At 35.9% G+C, this 24718-nt stretch overlaps 2 protein-coding genes across 4 annotated transcripts in view; both read left to right on the forward strand.

The window, feature by feature from the left end:
* The first annotated feature begins 4351 nt into the window (after positions 1–4351).
* Positions 4352–19929, forward strand: ZBTB41 (zinc finger and BTB domain containing 41). 3 transcript variants are annotated; one of them, XM_062581136.1, is made up of 11 exons: positions 4352–4437; positions 4809–6047; positions 8380–8587; positions 9657–9726; positions 11028–11175; positions 11845–11974; positions 14076–14171; positions 14749–14855; positions 16370–16475; positions 17497–17585; positions 18306–19929. In XM_062581136.1, exons 2-11 carry the CDS (start codon positions 4925–4927, stop codon positions 18947–18949), a joined length of 2721 nt encoding a protein of 906 aa, XP_062437120.1. In that variant the 5' UTR covers positions 4352–4437; positions 4809–4924; the 3' UTR covers positions 18950–19929. The 3 variants fall into 3 exon arrangements, with proteins under 3 accessions (XP_062437120.1, XP_062437122.1, XP_062437123.1); XM_062581138.1 differs by lacking the exon at positions 4352–4437 and adding an exon at positions 4546–4722; XM_062581139.1 differs by lacking the exon at positions 4352–4437 and adding an exon at positions 4546–4711.
* Positions 19930–24106: 4177 nt separating this feature from the next.
* ASPM (assembly factor for spindle microtubules) overlaps positions 24107–24718 on the forward strand; it is a 30759-nt gene continuing 30147 nt past the window's right edge. The window contains exon 1 of the mRNA XM_062581533.1: positions 24107–24403. Coding sequence (XP_062437517.1) covers positions 24107–24403 — 297 coding nt within the window. The remainder of the gene's footprint in view (positions 24404–24718) is intronic.

The following is a 24718-nucleotide window of genomic DNA, read 5'->3' on the forward strand; positions in this document are numbered from 1 at the left end:
GCTTGATCAACAGGATTCAGATGCCGAACATCTGTAATAGTATGACAAGGCTAGCGCCCCACAGAGAACTGAATTGAGAAACCGAGGTGGTCTTTTCATGGTCTATTTGAAAGAAATTCTTGGCAATGGTTCCAGCAATGGACTCTAATTCAGTACTGTTGGCTAGAAAACTTGTTGAAGTCTCTAGACAATCTTATAACCCTTTCACTTCACAACCTAATTTAAAACATTTGTGTGTTTGTGGTGACTGGCAATAAAATACAGAAAAAATCGCAGAACAGAGGAAGTATAGGCTTTGTGGATTCCTCCTCAGATTCCTCCTATCACTGCTAAATGGAAGATAGCAAACATGTCTGGGATACAAAAAGTATGAATAACAATGTGGGTCACATTTCAGCAGCATCATACACACTGAATCCATGACACAATAACTCTAGAACTCCTAGAGAAATAGACTCTTTAGAAGGGGATCTGACTGTTTATGCTATTAGATTTATAGCTGGGTACTTACTGTGAATAGCAGTTACAGAATATTTGGGGAATAAATGAGACTTACTCTGCCAGACCCTTAAATTTGTATGCTATTTTTTTTTTTTTGTAATTTAATTTCTATTTGATCGGCATCTGCATGCTTTCAGTCAGAGATGATACTCTATCTGCTGCTTACTGTTTAAATTGTAATTGATTCAAATATGGTCAAATATGGAAACATTTCTAGTTTCATTATAACTTAGAAGTGAAAATTTTGAGCTGGAGAATGAGTATTTCAAGATGAAACCACCTCCTCTTCTATGCAAAGCTGCCACTTCCTCATTTCCAGTACTTCAATAATCTTTGTTTAATACGCATATTAAAAATATCATTTAATAAATCTATTATTTTCTTGGACAAAGTTTAAGAACTACATTTGTAAATTATGTAAGGTGTCATATAGCTGAGCAACTGCTTCTTCATTTTGACTTTTGACAGGTGTCTAAAAATATTAAAAAATGGCTTTATTTTCAAGAATGTTGCATACATTTAATATTTATTGTAATACCTGCAACGACAGTCAGAGAGAATTTTTACAATCTATAAAAAATATCCCTCAGCAAACCACAGTACCTACGGTTAAAACAATCTGTTACCTATTCTAAATGTTTAGGACAGTTCTGGGAAGAGACAGTCAGCCGCAGAAAACTGCTCTCCCTATCCACATTATGATTAGTATGAATAAGACATTTTAACTTTGTTGGTATTACACTACAAGCATTCAAACATGTATGCTGTTTCTCTTTACCTTGCATAAAGTCAACTTTTTTATCTGACCTATGTAACAGATACTCTAGTAGTGGTTAAAAAATTCAGCATGAATAACTATTGGCACAGTAAGTTACATTTTGCCTCTACCACTTCAACTATAAAAGAATTAACATTGAAAGAACCATAATGACCTGAGAGTTCAGGGACATATTGTTTCCAGAGAATAATTATTGTAGCAATGCCACCATGGACTGTACTTAGGCCACCTAGGACTGTGTAATTTTTCTTTGAACTAAATCCTTCATGCAGCATAAAACAGAAAGTAAGTCTTAGTCAAAAGGAAAAACATTGCCTGCTGAATATGTACACTCTGGCAATTAGGATAGAGACCATAGCTTAACAATGCTTGGTAGACTGCTGAGAACCAAAAAGCACTCAACACAAAATAAAGAATATTAGCAACAAACAACTGAAAATTTGGATAGGAAGACAAAGCAAAACAACAACAACAACCACAACAAAACAAATGGTATCATTGAAGAACTTGGTTTTAATTCCTAACTTGGAATGGAAAGAAAATCATGACTTTGGACCAACATCCATTTCATAATACAGATGTGCAACTTCTACTTTCTTTAACTGAGGAGAGTTTGGATGCTATTTCTGCATTCTGCTGATGGAAGAAATTATGCCCAAAATATTTTGTTTGGGCACAGTTCTTCAGTTATCTATACATCTCAATGAGGACAAGTAATACTTCTGTATTTAAATGGGAATACTAATATAAATAACTACCACTAGCAATTCAGCTTTCTTCCCTTAAAGCATCTCACAAGTATATACAGAAATATATAATCTCAGAAAAACTTATATATGCTTAATTTCTGCCTGATTTTTTCCATGCCCGGGAACAGGTCTGGAAAATTCTTGTTTAAAGTAATGTAGCAGTTATATCCTGAAAAACACCTAAATCTCACTCTGGTATGTAATGACAAGTCAGCAAATCTCAGACCTTGTTCCACTAAACAGTTTCCTTGTACCTCAAGGGAGGGTGTCAAGGGGATGAGGCCAAACTCTTTTCAGTTGTCCCACACAACAGGACAAGAGGTAATGGGTACAAACTGAACCACAGAAAGTTCTGCCTGAACGTGAGGAGGAATTTCTTCCCTGTGAGAGTGATGGAGCACTGGAACTGGTTGCCCAGAGAGGTTGTGGAGTCTCCTTCTCTGGAGATATTCAAGGCCCGCCTGGACGCAATCCTGTCATGCTCTAGGTGACCCTGCTTGAGCAGAGGAGTTGGACTAGATGATCTTCAGAGGTCCCTTGCAACCTTCCTGATTCTATGATTCTTGCTTGGTCACACCTGCTGGCAAAATGGTTCTCATCCAGGCTGTATTTTCTTTGTATATTTCACTCATTAAAACTCTTAAAGCATATATATGTCTATTTTCAAACTGAACATATTTTCTATGGAAACAATAGGACCTAAGAAGCCAGTGGCTTCTTAGCCAATAGGCTAAATGCTATTTTCACAAAAGTACTGTTCAGAGTATAGTGAAATGTAAGTTCAACATAAAATGCATACTGCATTGCTCTCAAAACTCAAAACTTTTTCCTTTTCCCATGTAAAACCAAAACAACACAGAAACTTATTACAGTTTATATAAAACTTAACTATGATTTTATAGAAATGAATGTTGGGCAAGCAAAAGCAACATTCTAAAACAGCAGATGCCCAAAGATAATTAGATTTTGCCTTCTGTATGAGCAAAAGCAAATTAATATTGATTGCTCTATTAATCCTTAATGATGCTATTTTTTTCACTTCAGCAGAAGTGATAACAATTAAATGAAAGAACTGACACTATATGAAAATGTTATTTGAAATACTTAATTGAATCTTAAAACATGATTTAATTTTAATTAATTTAGTGTTACAATGAAAAATGAAGTTAAATACTAAATAATTGTAGACTTCAATTAAAACTTATTTATAAGTGGCCTGAGAGTACAGGCAGTACAGTATTAATCACAAGGTGAAAAATATTTTGAAAATTTTCAGCATTTTTACTGAAAAAGTCAGTAACAATACCTGAAAAAAATAGCCACTATTATCTGAAGTGTATCAATTTTCAAATCACTGTCATAAATAGGGAAGACAGATGCTGTGGAATGGTCTAGTTCTGCATTAAAATGATAGTTGTTTTTTGAACCTCTCATAGAAACAAACTCATTTTGCATGTCACATTGTCACCAGGAATTAGTTATCTTTGAAATGCTAAAAATAAAATGAATAGAACTAGAAATATCTTGATATGTTGATAAACTGCACCCCCAAGTGGATATCTTACCAAGCTGTGAGACTTTGGTGTGTTTTGTCTGCATTCTTTTTTGCCATCAGAAAGACATTAAAACAATGGAAATTTCACAAGGAGCTATGCGAAGTGCTTTGAAATATTAAAGACACCGTGAATGCAAAATAATGGCGTCATTAAGAAAAACTACCGGTAGCTACAACATTCTGAGTTATTTGTAATGGACAGCTGATTAAGTTTAACATTACTTGCTTTTACACAGTATTTTTAAACGCTGGGGTCAATCTACCTTTGCGTATTTGTGCGCTCGTTCTGTTGAAACGGTATCAAACTTGTGTCATTAGTAAGAAGTCTGGCTCTGCATACTGCCAACTTGTAACACTTGCTTCCGAAATGCCACATGAACCAAACCTATCTTTGTTTCCCCTTACTGAACTCCTACCACTGACTGGAGGTACCAAGTGTTTCGGCGGCCGTGGTAACGCCTCGCGAGCCGCGGCCGCCCTGGCCGCCCGGCTTGAACGCACCTCACTCGCGGCTGCGGCTCAGTAGCACAGCCGAAGGAACGGCTCAGCTCACGGCCCTCACCACAGCGCAGGCCTGCTGGCGACCGCCTCAAACTGGCGGCGCGTTACCGTTACAACGGCCAATAACGACCTCCGAGCCGCGCGCCCGGCCGCCCAGCCCCCGCGGCCGTGCCCTCGCGCATGCTCAGCAGGGAGGCTCCCCCACCCCGCAGCTCGCTGCCTTCGCGGAGGGAGGCTGCGCGTGACGTCAGCCGCCGGAACCCGGAAGCGGGCGGAAGCGGCTGTCTGCGAGGAGTGAGTGCAGCGGCGTTTAGCGGCCGAGCGGGCCGCGGGGAGCGCCCGGCGCCGCGCAGGTGCGTCTGGCCGCGCGGCCGCCCCGCCGGGGCAGCGGGGCAGGCGGGAGGGGAGGAGCCGGCGGGCGCCGCCATTTTGCGTCCCGCTCGGCAGGGCGAGGGGGCCGCCACCCCGGCGGAGGGACCGCGGCCCGGTCCGCGGCGTCTCCTGCACACCGGGCCGAGGCGGGCGGCGAGCCTGGCCGCGGGATGACAGGTGATGGGCGGGGAGGGCCGCGGCGCCCCTGCCCCCGGCAGCCCCCTGACAGTTTCCCGGCAGCTCCCCAGCTGCGGGGTAAGAGCGAAGTGAGTGCCCGTCGGCATGACAGTGACAGCAGATGCCTGTCTCGCGAAGCTAAAGATTTAGCATCGTTATTGCCATTCTTTTGCAGATTATGACATTGCTGTTACATATTTTCCCCATAACATCTGGAGCAGAAGCAGGTCTTCACCAGAATTTTTTTTCAGTCACCTATGAAGCGCCAGATTTCAAAGTTGCGCTTCTGCAATGAAGAGAAGGAGACGGCTCGCTGCAAATCTAAATGAGAAGGTTCATCTTGGCCATGAGAAGGATACTTCAAATCAGATTCTTGTAGTAGACTGTGAGCAAGAAATTCTCTCCAAGTCAGCAGGAGTAGCTCCAGCGGATCACCTTGAATCTTCCCAAGAACTTTCACCATCATCAGAACAAAGAAAGCTCCTAAGCTCACTGCAGTATAACAAAAATCTGCTTAAGTATTTAAATGATGATAGACAGAAGCATCCATCATTTTGTGATTTACTCATAATTGTAGAAGGAAAAGAATTTAGTGCTCACAAAGTTGTAGTAGCTGTTGGAAGTAGTTATTTTCATGCCTGTTTGAGCAAAAATCCAAGCACTGATGTTGTCACATTAGATCATGTAACTCATTCTGTCTTTCAGCATTTACTTGAGTTTCTGTACACTTCTGAGTTTTTTGTATATAAAAATGAAATTCCATTAGTGCTGGAAGCAGCCAAATTTTTAGATATCATTGATGCAGTCAAGTTACTAAATAATGAAAATGTTTCTAACATACAGTCTGAAGTGATAACTGATGCCCCAACACCAGTAGAAACACTCAGTGAATTGACTGGTAAACTGTTAAATAGTCATCAGTGCAGTTTTTGTGGCCGAAGCTTCTGTTACAAGAAGTCTTTAGAAAATCACTTGACTAGAGCCCACAAATCTCTTTCACTGGAAAGAAAACATGGGTTAAAAATGGTTGAGAAGGCTGACTTCTCCGCTAGGCGATCTACAAGAAACCGTAAATGTCCAGCTAAGTTTGATAACAGTGACAATGAAAGTGGTGACATATCTGACAGCAATCTGGAAAAAGTCAGTTCTGACAAGGAAACATCAGATAAAAGCGAATCTGAAGACAGCGGAAGTGAATGCAATGCTGATGAAGAAGGACAGGAAGAGCAGGTATCAGGTGAAGATTCAGATACCGAAGATCAAAGTGAAAAAGAGCATAATGATACTGAAGAGGGTTCTGAGGCAGTTGATTCAATGGGAAATATTCCTGAAGGCTTAGTCCCAGTAATTGTTCAAACCAGTAGCAAAAAACTACTGCAGTGTCCTAAGTGTGACAAAAAATTTGATCGAATAGGTAAGAGCAAGTTAGGCAGATCTCTTTTTACTGTACGGTGGTGCTATTCATGTGGGAAATAAAATGAGTAGTTTCTCTTTCCTATAGAATGAAGACTGGAATGTCTGTTTTTTTCCCCCAACCCAATATGATGCCATTTTTAATAAGTGTATAAACTATTATTTCTGTGATGCTAATCAATGTGAATAAATGAACTGACTAATTACGTTTTATAAAAATCTGTGAATACTAAGTTTATCACATTTTTATTACTCTGGATTCTGACTGTTAGAATGGTATATGAAAGCAGCCTTGAAAAGGGAGGGAAATCTAAGAAAGTATACAAGGTAAACGGCTTGGAGTCTGAAATCTAAATTGTGTTTACCTCTAAACTCATTTCAACAAACTAGGCTCCAATTTACTATTGCTGTACAAAAACAGCATTATGTCACAGTCTGAAATTCTTCTGTTCTGTGCTCAAGACCAGGTCACTCTGACTTCTAGCGTGATTTTTCATGGTCTGTGGTTAACATGAAGTAATATTTTGGCAGCTTAAACTGATTTATTAGGGTAGTGTTTGTTACAGTCAAACCTAAGTGTGGTAGTTACTCCAAATATCAGAGGAGTCAGAGTTCCAATCTTGGCTCATCCAGGGCTTTCCTGTCCTCTGTTTCCGTAGTAAAGGTCAAATCCTGCTGGATTCCAGAATTCTTATTCTTGTTTTCCTTCAATTGGAATGATAAATAAATGTTGAATTATGGTTGTTTAAGGTATTGACTCCCTTTAGCTCAGGAGAAGTAGGAAAGAAATAGTTCCTCATAGTATTAGGTGTTTTTTTCTTTTTTCTTTTTACTGTTCGTATCATAGCTTCATTGTGTCATTCATCATTTTGAAGTTTTTTAGAATTTATAAAAATGGGGTGTCTGATACGTGTGTGTGTGTTAATTCCTACTAACAGTCTATTTAGCTTGCTGTTCAAGGAGTAGTTTAATATAAACATGAAAGCAGTTCTTATTTTCCTATTTGTTACCAAAAACTGGACTATAACAAATATTTTATATTTATGAATTATGCATTTATTTTGAATGTATATTCAATTATTGGTTGTCTTTATTTTTGAATTTATATGAATTAATTATGAATTATGGATTTGTGAATTAGCTTTTTTATACTGTTCTTCATTTTTAAAGCACTTGACAAGCATTAACTAGTTGACCTTAACAACAGCCTGGTAAGTAGTGTTATCAACATTTTACAGATGGGGATACTGAGGCTGAGGTGAAATGAATTGTCCAAGGTCACTGATTATATAATAGTAACTATTCAACATCAAAAAGGTGAGACTTACCTGTAATGCCATATCTTAAATAAACAAAAATTTTCCTGAATTTGAGGACTTTGTCTTTAATATTGAAAATCTACAGTACAGAAACAGCTTGTGAAGACTTAGGATTCTAATGGTGTGTTTTGATCTTGTGCATAGTGGAAGCCCTTCTCTCTTTCCACTTTCGTGACTTAGAATACTAGTTTCTGTGCTCAAAACCAGCAGGAGTGGCATTAAATCAAATGATACTTAAAGTGAGCCTCACGAGCTTATATTGCTGTAAAGAATTGATCTGTGTTTTATGGTAATTTTCTAAATCTAAACTCCTAGAAATGTGATGCATATTATACAGAAAAAAAAATGACTAGTTCAAAACAGATGTCCTTCAACTGACTTTACATGGGTAGATCCTCAGTGTAGGAGTGAATTACGTCCTTGGAAAGGACAATGACAAGCAGAAGAGAGAATACAAGCAGTGCGAAAGACTTGAGAGAGTAGTATTTTTGCTACCATTTGTATGTGGTAATATCTTCAGTCTCAAATACAGATCACTTGCAAGGTTCTATATCATTCACTGAATCCTTTGTTATTTAAAAAACCTTGCTTAAAAATACTAATTTGTTACCTAGCTGTTCATTGTTCTGAAAAGATCTTTCATAAATCAGTGTAATGAAAAAGTGGTATATCTTTCAGTGCTTAAGAACAGAGCATTGTGTAGGGACAAGAGGCTCAAATCCTAGCATAGGTTTAACAGTAATACAAAATGTTTTATTTTTACCTTTATCTTGAAAATAGTTAAAATGGAAGTTTTTAGAGGAACCTTAGATAAAATGCCTGTATAATCACTGTGTAGTTCTCATCTGCAAATCAACACACCAGTAGAAATGTTTAGATGTGTTTAGATGGTACTTTGATTACATTTGAGAGCATTTGGAATGAACCCTAACACATGCATATTTTAGGTGATACAGTGATACCTGTTACAATTTGTGCTAACACAGATTTTTTTTTTTTGGTTGTATTTTGTAGGCAAATATGAGAGCCACACACGTGTACACACAGGTGAGAAGCCTTTTGAGTGTGATATATGCCATCAACGCTATTCAACCAAGTCCAACCTGACAGTGCACAGAAAGAAACACGCTAATGATACTGACTTTCATAAAAAGGAGCACAAATGTCCCTACTGCAATAAGCTGCATGCAAGTAAGAAGACTTTAGCAAAACATGTGAAGAGGCAAGTATAAGTACATTTGTCTCATATGTCTGAAGAAACATTTTCCCAATTCAAAAGCTAAGATAAGAGTTTGCATGTGCATACACACAAGAAAACTTTTAGCTTTAGTTTTGAAACTGGATATTAAAATAAAGACTTTTTCACAGGAATTAGCAGTATCAGTTTACCTACCATGTAGAGTGCATAGAAACTGACTGAAAGCAATTGCAGAGCAGCTCTATCATGTTACTTCTATCATAGTTTTACTATAAATGTTAGCATGTCATATTCAGCTAACTTTGGAGCACAATAGTCTTAGTAAGTATCTGTATTTTCTAATTTGGAAGTTTCCAAAGAATATCTTACCTGAATTATGAAGAAAATAACTTGCCTGTTTTTAGACATTGATACTATCCTGGTGACAATGATGGATTGATAAACTGTTCCCATGCAGATTCCTTTAGGTGAATCAATTGTTTATAACAAGTCTAATTTTAAGGTGTTACTATTTACATGTCACTCTTTTCTGTTTCCCCATCCATAAAGCATAATCGTTGAAACAATCCTCTGTCTTACCAATTGTCATATGGGATCCTACAGGGTCTTGTAGTCAGCACTGCTTTACAGTTTCTTATTCTTTAGAATTGAATACTTAATATTCTTAATATTCTTTTCTACTGGTTTGATGATCACCTTTCATAAAACACAAAGTTTAGACAGGCGAATTCAGTATTTGGGTGATCTTCATCTTAGAAAGTTATAATTACTCTGCTTATTTACAAAGAAAGGAATTGAATACAGTCTGGATTTAATATCTCAATTAGAATTCCATGGTCTTTCAAAATGTTTGTGAGCAAATGAAAATATGCTTGACCTAATCTTTATTTATTGTATTAAACTCATGATGTTTTTTTTTTTTTTAATTTCAAGTCAAGACTTATGTTTATATTTGAACTCTGGCACTTTTTTCCTCCTCCAAAAAACTTATAACAAATGGAGAACTGAAAAGAATTGGAAGTGACTGCCTTTGTTTAATATGCTAATTAATGTGAAAGCATTTTCAGTCAATTTCTCAGCGCCTTCCTCCTAGGTTTCATCCAGAGAATGTACAAGAATTTCTTTCTATCAAGAAGACAAAGAGTGAAGGTTGGAAATGTGATGTAAGTACTACTTCAGCCTTTTAGGGCTTTTTTCTGGTTTTTTTCATATAGCTACTATTTTATTTTGTGACTTGAATATTAAAATGAAAATATTCAGATATTTGCAAAATCTCAGTAAGCTTTGTAAGCCATAGTATGAATTTATTCTTTATGCACTGAATTAAAATCTGAACTGTATTCTGTATGTACAGCTTGTGATTGAGTAGCTACTATCAAACTGTGTTTTAAAATAGTTGAATATAGTATTTTCTTCATGTGATCAGCTATTATCCTTATAAAAATGCATTTATTTACAGACTTGAGTGTTACAATTAAAGATCAGAGTATTTGCTTTCCCATTAATTATGAGCTTCATATATTGACCACAAAGTATACTTTTTTAGAAGGCTTCCTCAATAGTGATGAAAACAAGTTAATTATGAGATTTTCTCGTTCAGCTGCATATACATGCCAACAGAGTTGTAAATATGCGCTAAATCTACATATGAAAGCATAGAATTCTTTCCTTGGTTTTCCCCAGGAGAGGGATATATGTGAAATTATACATATACATTTTTTTCTTTCTTCTTTTGTAACAAATCAGTATACTTTTGCTGGCCAGACAGATGTTTTGTTTATGCTAACTCAGCTATATGCCTAGGAGGTTGTAGCATTAGGTGCTATAACATGATATAATTATTAATCTTGCTTTGTTTGTAAATTTTGGTGTATAAATACATAGTAGGACATTTGGAAACTTGCTGTAGGAATTATTAGTGTTCATTCTGCAGGTGATGCACCATGATTGAACGTACTGTGATCAGAGGGTATTACCTTGCAAATTAAGTTATTTTGAGCATGTTGTAGATTTCGTTACTAACTGTGAAACACTTTAAAAGAGGGAATTGATGTTTTGTAGAGTTGATGCTTTCCTCTTGGGAAGCATTCTTATCAGATGAGTGGTTTGGTGAACTCTTTGTATATGGATTTTTTTTTTTTTTTTTTTTTTTTTTTTTTTTTTGCTTAAGTGGAATTTTTTAAAAGCTGCTGCTTATGTGGAACATCTGGTTGTATGTAGGAGTAGTCAGTCGCTTGATCTGGGCCATGGATCTGCATCATAGCTTATATAGAGCAGTTCATTAGGCTTTATGTAAGGCAAGGCTGTACAAGTTGGGATGAAATGTGCTTTTTAAGAATACATGTTTTGTTTAATTTTACATTGTGGCAGACTGCAGATGGACTAAACTTCCAAAGTTTTGTAAATGGGGAAAAAAATCTGGTTATAACTGATGTGTCTCTGACCAAGTGTATTATTGTTTCAGATTTGTAAGAAATCTTTCACTCGAAGACCCCATTTAGAAGAACACATGATTCTTCACTCTCAGGATAAACCCTTCAAGTGTACCTATTGTGAAGAGCACTTTAAATCACGATTTGCAAGATTGAAACATCAAGAAAAATTCCATCTTGGTATAGAAACCTCCTTCTGACACGTAAACAGTAGATTTAAAGTAAAATTCTCCTCCACCATTGTATGCCCTGATCAGTCTGGTTTGCACCCTCTCCATGCCTTTTCCAATTGCTTCTCTTCTAGATTTTCTGGGGTTTATTGTTGTTGTTGTTGTTGTTTATATTTTATTACTTTTCTATTCAAGTATATGAGTGTGGTATTATAATACATGAATGTAAATATAAGTGCAAAGTTTGAAGGAGAACAGGTAGCAAGGTGTGTTTTAATACTGTTTTGCATAAATTGACTACAGTCAGATTTTCCTGAAGTTTTCCTTTTTTGTACTAAGAAAAACATTTCTGCCAGTTAGGAACTAGGTAACAAATGAGTAGTAGTAATGGAAATCTGTTTTCTGGAACAGTCTAAGTAAGCTTAATTTTTTTTGTCTATTAATGCTAATTTTTTGCTTTACAATTATGATACTTATCAAAATTCCAAGTTTTCAAAATATTTATTCAAGGAGAAATTGCAAGAAGTATGATTAAAGTATGCTGACTGTACTATAAAGTTTCATCATCTGTTAGACAAAACTCTTGCTTTGTCGGTTGACCAGATTTTTCACAAGCTGCCAATTTGTACATCTTGTTTGATTAACTAACAGTTAATATTTTGTGTTTGTCTCCTTATAGGGCCTTTTCCTTGTGATATTTGTGGCCGTCAATTTAATGATACAGGAAATCTGAAACGCCATATAGAATGTACTCATGGAGGAAAGAGAAAATGGACATGTTTCATCTGTGGAAAATCCGTTAGGGAACGGTAAGGAATTGTGTAACTATCTGAACATTAGTAAGACAGAGAAATATTTGGCATGCTTCTGAATGTAATGAAAATATTTTGACTTTGAGTTTTTAAGGTAAGTGAGTCCATTTCAGAGGACTAGTGTATCAGAAAGTAGTGTCAGAACCACAGGTAGTAAGCAAGTTTCTGATATATTTATCATCCTTGTATTTAGATGGTAAGTAATTGATTACAAAGTAGAACTGCGTTAAGTCTTTACTTCAGTTCAGATTCCTATGTTGTGCAAGAATATCTTACCTTTCCTTGGGAAAAAAGTTTTCTACCATAGATATTTTGGCAAATACACTGATGAGGACAGGAAGATGAGGAACACTTTATGAGAATGACTAAGAAGAAACTGGACTTTTATAAAAACAGTTTTACAGATGATGGAATAATACTGTAAAACCTTTACCTCTTCTTCCTTAAAGGGAGAAAAATTTTGTTAATTTAGCACTTTGAAAAATGAGAGCTCTAAATACTGAGTAATGAAGTCTGTTTTATGCTTGTCCAGGTATATAGTTCTAAATTATAATTAATAGAAATATAGAATAAACTCTTTAATGCAGTTCAGTCCCTTAGTAGATTGGAATGCATAGAAGCTGCGGAAATAACTTTCCTTCTTTGCCCCTCACTCATTTTCTTTTTTAGGTGTGTTGAGGGAAAAAAATGAATTTTAAACAATTGTTCATATGTCTTCAGTGCATTAATGTTTGTACTGCTCTGTGTTAAAGGTATCTTCTTTTCAAGTCTGAAGTGTTCCAGGTAGTGATTTTTATTTAGCTTCTGAAACAGAAACTGTATTTTTTTTCCTTTGACAGAAGTCAACTTCATTTTAATTAATGTGGCTAAGATTCAAGTTATGTATTGTTTGGGGAGTATGAAATGAAAAGTTCTGAGTTCTTGTACACTGTATTATGTTCTCTTCAGTTTTTTTCCAATGATTGGCAAAGAACCTCTGAAGTGTTGTAAAAAGACAACTTGTCCCTAACAGGTTCTGTTTGGTGTGTATTTTCTAGTGGTTTGGTAAATGGAGTATGCAGGTATTAAAATAAAGTGTACTAATGCCATAATGAAGTAGTAAACATTTAGTCTTTCTATTCAAAAGTGCATTTTATTCTTTAAGACCAAAAAAAAGTAAATTTATCTGTATTTCAAGTTTCATTTAAATTATGCAATGCAGTTGAATATTTAAATGTTCCTGCTGTCATTAGATATCATAAACTTCTAATGGAAAGCATGGAAAGTATCTTTGACAAATAATATTTAGTAGTGGAATGAGATCAAAGAATTTTTTGTTTTGCTTTGTGTACCCACCCACACCTATACCTATCAATTCTGTACACAGTAAATTTTATTGCTTTATTGTCTGATTCCTTTGTTTGGAATGTTCACCTGCATAATTACTTTTTCTTTTTACCTTTGAAAGGTGATAGTAGAAGTAAGCTTACATATGTATACATAGGTGTATGTGTGTGCGTACATATGCAAATATATGTAATAAATATGATTGTAAAATACGAATACATATAAAATATATATTTTTATATTTTAAATAAGTTCTGTGTGAATTAACTAGATTCCTTTTATTTTGACTTCAAAGCTATGGCTTAATATGGTTTGTATCTACATTAAACTTCTTGCTCTTTAGTCTTCATGAAAGGGAATATTATAGTTATTTCAATTACCTGGGTAAATCAGGTCAACATCAAGGTGATAAATACCTTGTGCTGAGAGTGTCTATAAGTCTTCAATAAAACGGTATCAATAATAACAAGAAGATTATTACATTAAATACTGTCCAGACCAGATTTTCTTTAATATATGTTGTCCAGATGAATGTTTGCATGATGTTTCTTTGATTATCTTGTTTCCAGAGCCACCTGTATTACATTTGAATGTATACATACGTGGGTATATCTGTATAAATTGACCCAGTTACTTGGATACACTGTGATCTATCAGAGTTAAATAAATAAATAAATAAACTTAAAAAATGGAGAACATGAAATTCTGTCTTCACTTAGAAGTGGCAGTGACAGAGTGCTTAAAATTAAATTTTACTGTCTTTGTTTAACAGCACAACTTTGAAAGAACACTTGAGAATTCATAGTGGAGAGAAGCCTCATCTTTGCAGTATTTGTGGGCAGAGTTTTCGTCATGGAAGCTCTTACAGGTACAGACTTTTAGTATATTGAGATGCTGAAGTGTCTCTTATGTGATAATTTATATGTATTTTTTATCAAAATAGTTCTTCATAAGGTATGTATTTTGATTTATTCCAACTCTGAGAGCATTAGTAAATGCTTTAAAAATGTTTAGATTTTGAAAATATGCTAGTATTCTGTGAAAAATCATTTAAATTTTAACACAAGACATGTTTGTGGTTTCAGCGTAGATGGAATGCATGTGGCTGTTGTATCAAAATTTACTTTCTTGTACATCTAAACTATTGCATCTTTATTATTCAAGGAGAAGATTGGTGGAGAAATAAAATATCCTGCTAAATTAATTTCAGATATGAGAGTTTAGCTGCGTTCTCTCTGGCCTTTTAAGAGTAGTTAATACCTCAGTTGGAAGCTAGTTCCCAATATTTGTGTGAGCTATTAAAAAAATGAGCTTTCTGGTATCTTGCACTGAATTTGATGTGTAGATTATGTAACAAAAGTACATTTGGTGGTTACATTTATGGCTACAATCTTGTTAATCTCAAATAGTAATATAGGAGTGTATTTCTTTCTGTTCTAATACAGACTTCATTTACGAGTCCACCACGATGACAAGAGATATGAATGTGAAGAGTGTGGGAAAACATTTATTCGGCATGACCATCTGACCAAACACAAAAAAATACACTCAGGTAGGCATTTTCTTTAAGAATTGACTCAAAATTGCTATTTTGAAATAAACAAATATAAGTGTAATAAGAAAATTAATCATGTGTTTTTTCCATTGCCAGTAGTATTTTATGCCTGATAAATGTTCCTCATTATTTTTAAGCTGTGCTGAAGTAGGGTTAATCTCCTTATATTATTTTGAAGGTTTAAAAGCCAAATGTTTCCTCCATGTTAACATACAAAGCTGAGGGACAGTCAAAAACATGTAACAAAAATATGTAACTCTGAATTGTTTTTTAAAAAAAAAAAAAAAAAAAGCAAAAGTGAAAAAGGGGATTTTTATGAGTTCAGATTTCTTTTTTTTAATAGCAAGTGCCTGAAACATTAATATCACAACACAGAAGAAGCTGTCACAATCTCTGCCTAAGTTTGTACACTGATCACTTTAATGTAAGAGCATCAAAGAGGAGTTTCTGAAGTTCTCTGTTATGGAAAGGGGGAAGGAAGGAAGATGGTGGGAGTTAACCCTGAGAAAAGCCAGAGGGGAGTGATCATGAGGAAGAAGGAATTTTGAAAATCTTTATATTGCATTGATAGCAGAAAGGTTATCAGATCTATAGGAAGAGGGAGCATCCACTAGGGACTTCCTTTTGCAGAGCAGGATTCAAAGGGAATGTGGCCTTCTAGGAGGCAAATTATTTTCTAGGCATCATGAAAATATGAAAGTGATCAGAGTCTAAACTTCCCGAGCCATTATTTTGAAGGACAGCTTCTTTTTTTAGTGTTTGTAATCATGTCTGCTATAAAATAAAGAAATCTTTGAAAACTCAAGCACCAAAAAAATCCTCTTTTCTACTCTATTTGCTTTTCCCCCTCCTCTAGAAAGTTACATTCTTTGACTGTCCACACTCCTCCTGCTTACATGAGAAGAAACATTCTGCCACTTTGTAGAAGATCTCCAGATGACTAAAAAGAATCAAGATACTTTTAAACAGCAGCATAAAAGAAAAAGGTAAATATGTAAATCAGGATAATAAAGAAAACCCACTTAGATGTAATTTAAAGCTTTAAAAATGGGTGGCTAGAATTAAGTTGTATGTTTAAATAAGCTTGTGTTTTAAAGCCTCTTGAATATAAATTTTTGAATAAACAAATTGTAGGACGTAAAGAAGAGAGTGGATTTCTAGTCATTCTTTTGAATGTCCTTTTTCTTCTCATTCAGTAGGTGTTTGGGGAAGTGTCCCCCTAACTAGTGAGCATGCATGTAGGAGTGAGAAAAGATCAGTAATAGCCATAAATAGAGTGGTAAAAATTCCTATTCTGATAGAATTAGCCCTACATTCTGAATTTTATCCTCTGGTAAAACAGGATCCTTTGGTATAAATGCTGAAACAGGTATGGAACAGCTTGATTGGCTGGACTTTGTTCATGGATGTGGCTGTATTTTGTGTGTTACAGTTACAGCTGTTACACAGTTTAGAAGAATGCAAAAGCTCCAGAAGATTTAACTCAAATTTGTTGAATTTTGCCTTTAAAGGTGAAAAAGCACATCAGTGTGAGGAATGTGGAAAGTGTTTTGGCCGTAGAGATCACCTCACTGTTCATTATAAAAGTGTTCATCTAGGAGAAAAAGTTTGGCAGAAGTAAGTGTATTTTTGGTAATAAACACTTCGGTATTGTAGACTGAAGTTTTGTTACTGCTTGCACATTCATACAGAATTGTAGTTGTCTGCATTTGTCGTGCCTTTCTTTAGTTCTTGATAGAGATATCATTATTATGGTTTGAAATGGATGTTGGAAAATTGTCTTCACAATTTAAACAACTTTTTCTTTGTTGCATAATTAAGTAAATAGAATCTTGATAAAGAATCAAATCTTAATCCAGTGGAGATTGTTTTACTGTTGTTCTAGATAGTTATTTTGCTATAATATCTCTTATTTTTAAGTTAAAACTAAATTATCAGCCTTCATCTAAGCACTGTGAAAACTTTCCCACACTTACCTATTTTAGAAGCTGGTAGTAGTTCAATAGCTTTGAAATTAGATAAAAACTCTGAAACTCTAAGTGTATATATGAATTGAAAATACAGTAGGGTTTTTAATTTTTCCAGAAATAAATCTTTCAGATATTTTCAAATAAACTGAAATACAATTGTTTTCCAAATCATGTATTTTAAATGTTTTATTCATTATCATTGTATAAAAGTCATTATAAACTTGTCTGTGTCGGAAGTTTGGTTTGTTGTCTGTTTATTTTATATTTGTTCTTTCCTGGTAGCCAGTAGCCTAAACCATTCCTAATACTTAACTTGTGGCACAATTCTGCCACAGCAAAAGCCTCTTGTGGATTATAGGCAAAGATGTTACTTACAGCTTATATTTGGGATCAGAAAAGTTTTTGGTTTGGAGTCAGAAAAGTTTTTAATTGCCTTTGCTAAGTGGCAATCTTTTCATCCAGCAGAGGATAATACTGAATATAGAAAATAATTTAATTGACCTAATTGATATATAGATGCTGGGAAATACGAAGTGAAGAAATGTGCAAACTTGGAAATTCAGCTATTTTGCAGTTTAAAATTTCAAAAAGTTCTGTGTTCATAGTGTAATTTTTTTGTGTTTATTTTTTTTAAAAAAGTAACATGAAATATGTTTTCTTCTTTAAAGATACAAAGCAACATTTCATCAATGTGAAGTCTGTAAGAAGGTTTTTAAAGGGAAATCAAGTTTGGAAATGCATTTTAGGACACATTCAGGTAAAGAAAAAATTATGCTTAGGCATCTTTGAATCAAAATTGATGGAATTATTTACCTCACAGTTTTTGAGCACTCATAGCAACAGTAGCAGGAAGCAGCAATTCTTTTTATTCTTGGTCATATTTTGGCCCTTCTGAATACCATTTAATTAATATATTCCTTGAAATATCAAGAATCCTCAACATAGACTTTGTAGTATGTAGGCTCTCTACATCTCTTCCATTAATCTTCTAGTGCTAATTGTGTATTCCTGCCGTTATATAAAGATTTATATAATCCTGATTATATAAAGATTTGAAATCCATCAGAAAGGTTTGTGTCTTTAAACATTTGGTGTTATCTTTTGTGCCTTATGTTTCAGAGAGTTATTATCCTTTTGAAATATGTAAAAATACAAATTGAGCTCATTTAATACCAATATCATAGCAGTTTAAAGATGATTCTTTTAAAATTTGACTTATTCTGATTATGTGTACTTGGCAGAAATCTCAAATATTGGGATAATTGATTTAAGGTGAAGAGTATGCTAATACTATTCCTACACAAACTTCTAATGACACTCTTAATTCCAAATTGTTGTTAAATGTATTCTCTTCTTTTCAGTGGAACTGTTTCTATGCTATAATGCATAGAATGTATGTATTGGATATGTATGTGTGAGAGATGGTTTTACTCAGCATAACCTTTTGTCTTTAATTCTTAGTTCTGCTTCTTTATAGGTGAGAAACCATACAAATGTCAAATCTGTAATCAGTCTTTTAGAATTAAGAAGACATTAACAAAACACATGGTTATTCATTCAGATGCTCGACCTTTTAATTGTCAACACTGCAATGCAACATTTAAACGAAAAGACAAACTGAAATATCATATTGATCATGTGCATGGAACAAAGGCTGCAGAAGAGGCATTGACATCTTCTTCTGAGGAAAAGCTAGTCTCCTTACCAGTACAGTATGCGTCTGATGACAAAGTTTACCAAACCGAGGCTAAACAGTATGCGGAACAGTCAAAAGCATATCAAACAGAAGCCAAAACTTTGCTACAGAATGTATCTACAGAAGTATGTGTGCCAGTGACTTTGGTACCAGTTCAGATGTCTGAACCTCAGGCTGATCTGGTGCAGCATACTACTCAGCCGCATGGCATTCTTCCTCCACAACCTGAACAGGCAGATTATCAGCGAGCAACGGATCTATCGTTTCTAGAGAAATATACTCTCACTCCACAACCTGCAAATATTGTTCATCCTGTAAGGCCTGAGCAAATGTTGGATCCTAGAGACCAGTCATACCTTGGAACTTTACTGGGGCTAGATGCAGCTCCTACTGTACAAAATATTTCAAACAATGAACATTCGTGACCTGACCATAACATTCCACCTAACTTTCTAAGCCATTAGCCAACAGAAGGCTGATATGGCAATTAAGATTTATATTTTATTTGGACTCATGAGTCTTCTGCATAGTTTTGGAAAAACAGGTTTGTTTACATAATATTTGAACATTTAGGCACACTTTTATGCATACTGAGAGAGTGTTTCTTGTGATTTTAAGAGTTTTTAAAATCTTACAGATGGTCTTGTAAAAAATATGCTCTGAAATATCTTTTAAGGATAGTTGATGAAAAATGTAATTACATATCTACCTATTAATTTAAAATTGTTTGCCTTTCTGCATCTCACTTTGAGCGAATGTCTTAAGTGTAATAGAAAGCATACTGGAAGAATAAGGGCTATGTCTAGTTCATTAAAAGTCATAATGGGGGGACAGGAATGTAAAACAAAAACTTCACATTTTGCTTTACATATAAATTAAAATACAATTGTAATTGAATCCTCAGACATCTTTGGAAGATTTAAATTCTGCCTGACACTTAGACCTAGCCATTGGACATAGGAACTAGATTCTTTGGGAAAGTGATTCAGATATTCTCTAAAATTACCTGGCAGGGAGCTGTAAAGATTCCCCAAAAAAGAAAATCAAGTGTAGAGAGATTAGGCTACCAAAATTTGGTCTCTTATTTCTTCTTTGGTCTGTAATATCAGATACTGAATTGTGTGTAAGAACTTAGACAATTGTACTGTCTAATTTTCTAAAGTCAGTCCTATATAATTTTATAGTCATTTTTTTTTCTTGCTTCTTTATTCTTCCTTGTCTTCTAAAGTGTGCCCAACACTGTAACTTTGAGAGAAATGGTAGTATTTGCAAGATCATTTTAACCTATGAACAATAATACAGGATTGGCATAGTTTATCTTTGTTAGAGCATAAATTGTGCCAGGTCCCACCTTAGCATGTTCATTTTCAAGTTTTGTGATGAAGAAGAAATTTAAAAGTTATTATTTCCAGCACAGCACTCTACTTCTATTTATAAAAGAAATAATGATTAATTATAAATCTCTTGTGAGTTGCTAACAAAATTGTTTTTTTCAGTCTCTTGTATTGTTTATAAAACAAAATCAAACTCTAGAGAATTCTGTATCTTTAATTTTAACTTTTTCTTTACTAGATATAAGAATTTTTTCAAAAAGAACCATTTTGTATTAGAAGTCTAGTGTAATTTAACATGAAATCTGGTGTTATTTAAGCCCGTCAAATTGTCTGTTTTAAGCATACTCTAAAAATAATTCTCTCCATATTGATTTGGTCAAGGTTATGCCAAAGAAATTATGGGAAGTCATATTTGAATCTTAATTATTCCTCATAAGAATTACATTCTAAGGCAAATTTTTTCCCAATTTCCACAGAAATCTGCTATTCTTACCATTTTAAATAAATTTTATATTCATAGTTTTAAAATGGGAAACTGGAAGTATGAGTATAATTGTGAGCAACTTAAATGTATCCAATTGACTGACTACAAATTATGTATGATGAAAAGTTATTTATTACCCCAATGCTACAGACTCGAAATGACACTGATCATTTTAAATCTTATTTAAATACTTAGCTATTATGTTCTTTAACTGCTCAACACTGAAGTAGATGGGCATTATTTAAGAGAGGGGCCAGAGCTGCCTGAATGTTCATGTTTTGAAGCTTGCACCCTAATGGATTCTTACCTAAACACACCAAAGATTTCTGTTAGCTGTTAAATAGTGGAAAAGTTATAGAATTTGTGTTACCAATATTTAAATAGGACTTATCCAAAGAAGCACAATAGAAGTCCTAAACTTTAAAAGTTCAGTTTTTAAAACAGGACTGCATATGTTTAACTGTTCTATGTTTATATCTCTAAAGTAAAAGTTAGAGCTGTGCTCTGGGAATGTTCAGACTGACATGCTGTAGCTGTAAATATATCTGATAAGAAGCTGAGTACTAGCTAATACACAGCAATAATCAGGCCATTGAATGCCACCTTCTGAAAGGACACTATCAAGTATTATCCTTCCTGCTTACTAACTCCACCTTCATCTCCTTTCAAAAATAAAACCACTTCTGCCATCTTTACACTGCTTAGCTTGAAAATAGCAATTTCATCTGTAGTGTTCAAATAGACAAGTGTGTATCATATCCATACTACTGCACATGGACGTGAAATAACAGATTTTCAGCATTTATAACTGTGCCATTCAGAATAACTTGACATCAGTGGTGTTAGTACCGTTCTCAGACTAAAGCTTAACCTTTTGTTATTTCCTGTTTTTTCTACAATAGAAAAAATATTGTAGTGTTTTGACTGAACAGTGGCTTAAAAATTGTTGGCAACTATTTTTATATACATATATACATATATATATATATACACACATATATATATATACATATATATATATATATATATATATATATATATATAAAAATCCAGTCAGTCTGAAAGGCACTCTAGTAGAATGGAATTTGGAGCACATTTACTTGATAATGTCCTTTTAAAGTCTTTCATGATTGTGCCTTTTATATATACTCTGAATACTGGCTTTTTCTCTAGTTCAGTCGATTATTCAGAAGGCATTAAGGTCAGTATCTTCCAAAGTGCTTCATGGTTTTTGGGTGCCCAGAGAGAAACAGACTGTAAAAGGGCTTGTTATTCAGAAAAACAAGCACTAACTTTTGTGCTTGGATGACCAGAATTACTAGTCATTCCTGGAAAAAAATGATCTGCTAGTTCTTTGGCACTCTTTTATTTGCAGATAACCAGACTAGTTAGTGTTTTTACCTGCTGGTCAGGCTGGGTCATTGCCAGTTGGCAGTGAAAGAGAATAGGAAAATTTAAGTGTTAGATACATAGTTTTTTATCTTTTTAATACCATGAGCTATAAATCTTAATGGCTTTATGTCTATTTGAGTTCATATATGAGCAAAGTAAATTTTCATGGGCAGGTATTTGATTTAGTATGTGCGAGCAGCTATTCTCTGCTTGATGGAGGTCAGTTCCTCTTAAGAGAGCAGGAATGGAAGGATAGAGATCTGATCCTCACAGCTGCATAGGTCAAAACTCCTTAGATGTCTGGTACCTCATTTTAATATGGATATGCACTCATACAATAGTGCATGTCCTCTTAACTTGGAGGGAACTCTTAAAATAAAAGCTGTATTTTTATCTGACAGCAGTTGACTCAGTTGACCATTTACTGCCAAAGAAGGAAGAAAGAGGTCTATCTTTAAAGAGTGATCAGTGGCACATTGCAAAAACTTAATCTTTTCCAGCTGACCTTTGGGGAGAGGAGAGGAGTCTGTGTTGGTACTCTGAACTCCTACATGGTTCTGAGAACTTACTGCACTGCATTTTGTTTAAATATTTGAATTCTCTCTCTCTCTCTCTCTTTTAATTTAGTAATTTCTGGTTGTTGATGGGGTCACTGCCCTTATTTCTTTAAGTGGATTTTATATTCAGTTTTATGTATTTATATTTGAATTTTCTCCTTGAGCACTGACACTTTTCTTAAAGAGGTATGGCTTTCATGGGTTCTTTTTATGCTGAACAGCGTCAGTAATTATAAAGGTGGTGATGTATATTCCATTAGATTGTGGTTTCCTTAAAAATATATTGCTACTTTAGTCTGGATTGTAATTTGGGAGGTTATTTTTAAAGATAGATCATGTCAAAACACAATGTGATGACAAGAGATTTGTTTGCTGTTGTCAAAGAGCTAAGCCTGTTTGCCTGTTAACAAATGTGAAGGGGTATCCAAAAAGTCTGAAGAATGCTTCAAAGTAATTACCTCGTAATATACTTGATCAAGCATTAAATGTGTTACCAAGTGCTAAGAATAGATGATCGTTAAGTTTTTAAAATGGAGAGAACTTCTGTCTAGAAATTCGTGCAGAGGAACACAGACGTATTCTAAGAAGGCTGTGGCAGATCTGTGGGTTTTTTTTTCCTTGGAAACAATAAAAAGATCTGAAATTTGAGCATACATGCGTAATACATCCGTGACTGCATGTTCTTAATGGGACTAAAGTTTAAGGGGGATGGGGTACACATCTGTAGGTCCTTTTGACTTTTTTTTTAATGATATCTTACAGTGATTTGGTTGCTTCATCATAGATATTGAAGAATGATACTGGCAGAATGTAATGCAGGGCAGACATTTTGTTTCAACCCATAAGGATTCTTTTCTTAGTTCATAAAAAATGTTTTAATATAAAAGGATTTGATGTGTTAAAAGTAACAATGGCAAATTGTTTGAAATCTCCCATCACCATTCTGTTCATGTTTCAATGTTGATCCTTTTATACAAAAGAATAACGTGAAAATAAACTCAATATTTTGTCACTGGTGTATGAAATACTGTGTTTTAAATGTGGTCTGTATAGGTTGGTATTTTAGATGGAAGTCTTTAAAGTTGTCTTTTTAGGGAAATCTCTTTGCTGTAAAGAAAAGATAGGAAGTGTACTGTAAATGTAGAAGTACTCAGTCCTATATGTAATTTTGTTTGTTATGAAAAAGTATTGTAAAACTCTTCTGTCTTAACATTGCTTGCTTCACAAGGTTTCTTGCAAGAGTGCTTGTTCTAGATTTTGATTCCCCTTTTTAATTTTTAATAGCATGGAATGCTCCATATTATCATTCAGTTTTGAAGTTCATCAAAGATAAAACCAGGGTTTTTTTTGGTCATATTTGTGCGTGTCTCATTTTACTTTTTATTTTAAAATATTTTCCAAATTAAATTTATTTAGAAAACTACTTGGCTCCACCTGCCGTTTTGCATTTGGGTACAGGGTTGGGGTTTTTTACGTAAAGGTTTGCGGATTTGAGGGGACGGAGGAAGACCATGGCGCACCCACCTCCCGTCATCGGCGCGGGCGCCGAGTCCCGCCCCACCCCGCGGCGGCGCCTCCTGACGACCACGCGTGGCGCGTCACCACGGCAACGCGGTGGAGCCGTTTAAATAAAACGCCCGGCCCTAATTGGTGGAGCAGCGCGAGGGGCGGGCCCGCGCGGCGGTTGGCGGCGGCGCAGGATTTGAACGGGCGGACGGAGGCGCGGCCGTTAGTGAGGCGTTGGGCTGGGGGTGCTGTGAGTGTGTGGAGAGCCGGAGCCCGCTGCGGGCTGCCTCGCGCTGCTCTGCCCTCGGCATGGCCGCGGGGCTATTCCACGGGGCGGCGGCGTGGGAGCTGAGCCCCGCCGCGAGTCCCCGGCGGCGCCGCTGGGCCGGGCGCGAGGCCGAGGAGGATGAGGGCGAAGCCGTGCTGGTGCTCAGCCACTTCGCCCGGCCGCCGTTCCTCAGCTTCGGCAGCCTGCGCGTCGGCGCCTCCCGCACTCGACTGCTGGGCATCGACAACCCTAACGCGGAGGACGCCGAGGTGGCCGTCGATCGCTTCCCAGCTGCCGCCAGGGGCTTCAGCCTCGAGCATGGCCGCTTTTCCGTAGAGGTACAGGGCGCGGGGAGGGGCTGCAGTGAGAGGGCCAGAGGCTCGTGGGGTAGCTCCCTCACCTCCTGGAGCCACGTTCTCCTGTCAGCAGTGGGAGCCACTGCGCGGGTTTAACGCACTTTGACGGCTTGCAGACATTCCCCCCCGCCCCGGGAAAGTCACGGCTTGCCTCGGAGTGAGGCACTAAGTCTATAGGAAGCCGGTACCTCCGAAACGAGCACCGCCGCTGAGGCTCTTGGTGCTCGTAGTTGGAATGGCTTTAAGATTGTCAGGAAAAGAAAATCATGGCAAGCGTTCCCAATTCCGTTTCGCTGA

Source organism: Rhea pennata, chromosome 8, assembly GCF_028389875.1.
Source record: "Rhea pennata isolate bPtePen1 chromosome 8, bPtePen1.pri, whole genome shotgun sequence".
NCBI lineage: Eukaryota > Metazoa > Chordata > Aves > Rheiformes > Rheidae > Rhea > Rhea pennata.